The sequence below is a fragment of the Mustela nigripes genome, chromosome 9 (genome assembly GCF_022355385.1).
Source record: "Mustela nigripes isolate SB6536 chromosome 9, MUSNIG.SB6536, whole genome shotgun sequence".
Lineage (NCBI taxonomy): Eukaryota > Metazoa > Chordata > Mammalia > Carnivora > Mustelidae > Mustela > Mustela nigripes.
In genome coordinates, this window is record NC_081565.1 from 74,408,602 (window position 1) to 74,412,461 (window position 3,860).

The 3,860-nt window shown below is 62.6% G+C and overlaps 1 protein-coding gene across 1 annotated transcript; it reads right to left on the minus strand.

The window, feature by feature from the left end:
• Positions 1–2,216: 2,216 nt before the first annotated feature.
• FOXB2 (forkhead box B2) lies at positions 2,217–3,512 on the minus strand. Its single transcript, XM_059412316.1, has one exon. It carries the CDS (start codon positions 3,510–3,512, stop codon positions 2,217–2,219), a length of 1,296 nt encoding a protein of 431 aa, XP_059268299.1.
• Positions 3,513–3,860: the final 348 nt, after the last annotated feature.

Sequence of the window (3,860 nt, forward strand, 5' to 3'; positions counted from 1 at the left end):
GGTTAGAGGAGGCTTCTGTTGGGCCTGACTGAGCAGAGGGAAGTCGGTTCAAGACGGAGCCCTGTTCGAGGTCGGAGAGCAGCCAGACGGCCTTGGCTTCCCCGACCCGCACCGGGCCGGGCCGCCTCGCCAGCTCCCCGCGCGGCTCGGCAGCCGCCGCAGCCCGCAGGTTCCCTCCCGGGAGAGCGGACCGCGGGGCCGGGGGTTCTCGCCCGCCCAGCGCTCTGCGGCTCGGGGCCCCAGGCTGCCGCCGCCTCCCGAGGCCCTGCTCGCCTGGGACGCTCCCCGAGCGGGAGCGCAACAGGTCCTCCAGGCTTCGGTGGCGGGGCGCCGCGGTGGCAGGGACCTGGCCCCGACTTCCCCGCCCCGGTCTGTCTTCTAGACTTAAGGGGGCGCCGCAGGGCATCTACCTACCAGTACGGAGTCCCTGGCGTGGCCCGCCCTCCAGGCCCTTAGGAAAGGGGAAGGGTGTTGGGTGGTGGTGATGGTGAGCTGAAGTGAACCTCAAATGGGAACAAAAAAATTCCCTGTTGCGGATTTTTTGCTAATGCGGTTCCCTGCCCTGAGGTGGGCTGGGGATCCGGAGGCCAGCATAAGGATGGTGGAATTCCAGAAGATAATTGCGCCAAAGGATAATAGGAGCAATGGAGGACGCTCGTCCCTGGTGGCGGCTCTGCTGTGAACTCACCCCCTACGAGGCTCTGAAGTTGAGAAATATAGGGGAGGGGAGGGTTTGGAAAGTTCCTTGACCGCCCAGTGGGCGCTCAGACTGCCGCCTCCTCTCCTGAGAAGCGCAACATCCTCACACCGGCAGCGGCATATCCAGAGAGAAGCTTTAATGGGGAACACCGCGTACAACACCGGCAGACATGAACTTGTTACAAAGTCACAACCCGAACGCGGCGCGGACACAAGCCCAAGGTGAACCAGAGGCAAAGGGCGGCGGCCTCCTCCTTACCCGCCCCCCTTCGTTCCCAAAAGTTTGTTGCGAGTAAAGTGCTATTCCTGGGGCTCAAAAAGGGGGAAGGAGCCATAGCCGCAAGTTTCTTTTCCACTCACGAGCTGAAAATGAAAAATTCGCCTGAAAGTCGTAGGCGCCAAACAGCGCTCGGAATACCACATCGACCGCGGCGCGCCGAAGGGACGGAAGTCGTCCTCTGACATCTGTCCGGAGGCTGGAAGGCAACCAACCGCCAAGAAACGCTCCTGGAAGCGTTAAGACCAATACTGTCGGGTGCTGGCGCGGGTTTTTCTTGCACTCATGATTAGAGGAGCAAAATCCCATGATGCAAGTGATTTTTTTTTTTTTCCCTTTAAAGTACCAAATGGAACGGATCGTGGGAATTAACATTATTTGCGGGCTCCTTAATAGCCTCATCCGATTGGTACACAAACGAATTGCAGGTAAAAAACCGCCTTTATTGTCTCTCTTTGGTTGTGTTCCCCCGAACTTTACTTTTGGAATCTGGGGCTTTGCTCCTTAAGCCGCTGCCATTCTGTTTTGTGCAAACTAATTGCTTTAGCTGTCCTTCTGTCCTTGTCGACCCCCGGGTCAGAGCAAGAAACTGAACTGTTTCCCAAGATCCTTCGTGGAGTTCCTGCTGCCCCCTCACCCCCAAGCGACTTTATTCGTGATACCGTGTCCTCGCCCATTTAACTGACCGGCAAGATAACGATATGAAAATGCTCTCTCTTTTCCATCTTAAATAAAACGAGATTTCTTTAGTGAATAGCAGTTTTGTCTTGGATGTTGACGAGAGGCCTCTCCCAGGGTGAGAAACTTGGTGACTGAGGTCCGTTTGAAGCGTCATTGTCTGTTGGATTTCTCCCGGGGAGGTTTAGCTCCGCCAGCTTCTGCTCCCAGGAATGAGGGTCTAAATCCATTTCCAATTTGCCAAAGAGGCTTCCCCAAACTCCTTCGCTCCCTCCCCCCATAACTTACTGACTTACAATATTAATTACAATAGAAACTCTTACCTGAAAATTTCCTTTCATTAATCTGATTGTACAACATAGTATAAACACAAACACCAGAAGTGTTATATTTATTCAGATCACTGGAGAATCCGCTTTCGGGTTTGTCTGTTCAAAGACTTTCCTTTGCCACAAAGGCTCAGGCTCGCCAGGTCTGCCCAGCTCAGGGCGCCTTCTCCCTAACCGACTGTCGTGGGCCGGGAGTGCCTGCACGCATTCGGCTCCGCCGCTCGCCGTGTCCCCTACGAGTGCACCAGCACCGAGTGCAGGGAGCTGCCCTTGCTCTCGGCCGCACTCGGGGCGGTGGGCTCCAGCAGGGAGGTGGCAGGCGAGGCCGCAGCAGCAGGGCACGCGGTGGACGGCGCCGGCGGCTGCTGAGCGGCCGCGGGGACGGTGAGAGTCGGAGGCAGCGCGGCCACCGGCGGCAGCGAAGGGGTGGGCTTGATGGGCACCGGCACCGCAGGCAGGCTCTGGCTTGCCGAGTGGCACAGGGCCTTGACCGGCACGCCGAAAGCCCCGTACTCTGGACCCACAGGGACCCCCGCGGCGGCGGCGGCGGCGGCGGCTGCGGCCACCGAATCCATAACGCCCACGTGCGGCCACACGGAGCTGACCACGTTGCCAAGCTGGCCCGGCACGGGGTAACCCAGGTGGTGCATGACGGACGCCAAGGGCAGCCCGCCGGCCTGAAGCACGCCCTTGTAGTCTCGGCTGATGATGTTCTCGATGGCGAACGGATGCTTGAAGCCCGACGTGGACGCTGCTGCGGCAGCGGCGGCGGCGGCCGCTGAGCCCAACCCGTAGGGTGGGAACTGCGACAGGCGCCCCACGCTGCCCACGGCCGCCGCCGCCGCTGCCGCAGCCGCCGCCGCCACCGCTGCCGCCTCCTGCATCTTGCCGGGGTGGGACGGCGGCTGAGGCTGCGACTGCTGGGGCGGCTGCTGCGGGGGCTGCGACGAAAGGTGCGGCGGCGGCGGCTGCGGGGCGGGAGGAGGCTGCTGATGGAAATAATGCACCATGTGCGGCGGCGGCGGCGGGGGCGGCGGCGGCTGGGGCGGGTGGTGGTGGTGGTGGTGATGGTGCGCGGCCGCGTGGTGGTGGTGGTGGTGGTGGTGCGGGTGGTGGGGGTGAAGGTGCCCTGCGGGCCCGGCGCCTGGCGCGCCCTTGGTGCTCCCGGCGTGCAGGTGAGTGTGTTCCGCGCGCAGCACCTTGAAGCGCTTTCGGCGCCGCAGGAAGCTGCCGTTCTCGAACATGTCGCCGCAGTCGGGATGCAGCGCCCAGAAGCTGCCCTTGCCGGGCTGGTCCGGCCGCCGCGGGATCTTGATGAAGCAGTCGTTGAAGGAGAGGTTGTGGCGCAGGCTGTTTTGCCAACGCTGCGTGTGCTCGCGGTAGTAGGGGAAGCGCTCCATGATGAACTTGTAGATGTCGCTCAGCGGCAGCATCTTCTCGGCCGAGTGCTGGATGGCCATGGCGGTCAGCGAGATGTACGAGTAGGGCGGCTTTTGGTCGCTGTACGAGCTCTTCCCCGGCCGCGGCATCGCCTCCGGCGCCTCCACTGCCCTCCGGCCTCCACTGGACGGCAGTGTCGCTCCGCACCGGGTTGCCGGGGCTTGGCGGTCTGCACTAAGCCCCACTCCGCCCGCCCAGCCCCGCCACCCCGCCCTCTCTGTCCCCAGACCCTCTCGCCGTCTCTCTCCAGACTTCTACCAGCTGCTCGGGGGGCTCCGCGCCTGCTGCTCTCTCGGGCCAGCTCAGCTCTCCGCGGGTCGCAACTTCTGGCCCGACGGTGGCCGACCCGCGCAGAGAGTGGCGGGCGGGGCGCGCCAGCTTCCCCGCCACACCCTCCCGGCGGCTTCCCCCGGGTGGTCAGAGACCCGGTGCTGGAG

Excerpts from the sequence above, each read along its gene's own strand:
- FOXB2 (XM_059412316.1), bottom strand. The coding sequence starts at position 3,512 with ATGCCGCGGCCGGGGAAGAGCTCGTACAGCGACCAAAAGCCGCCCTAC.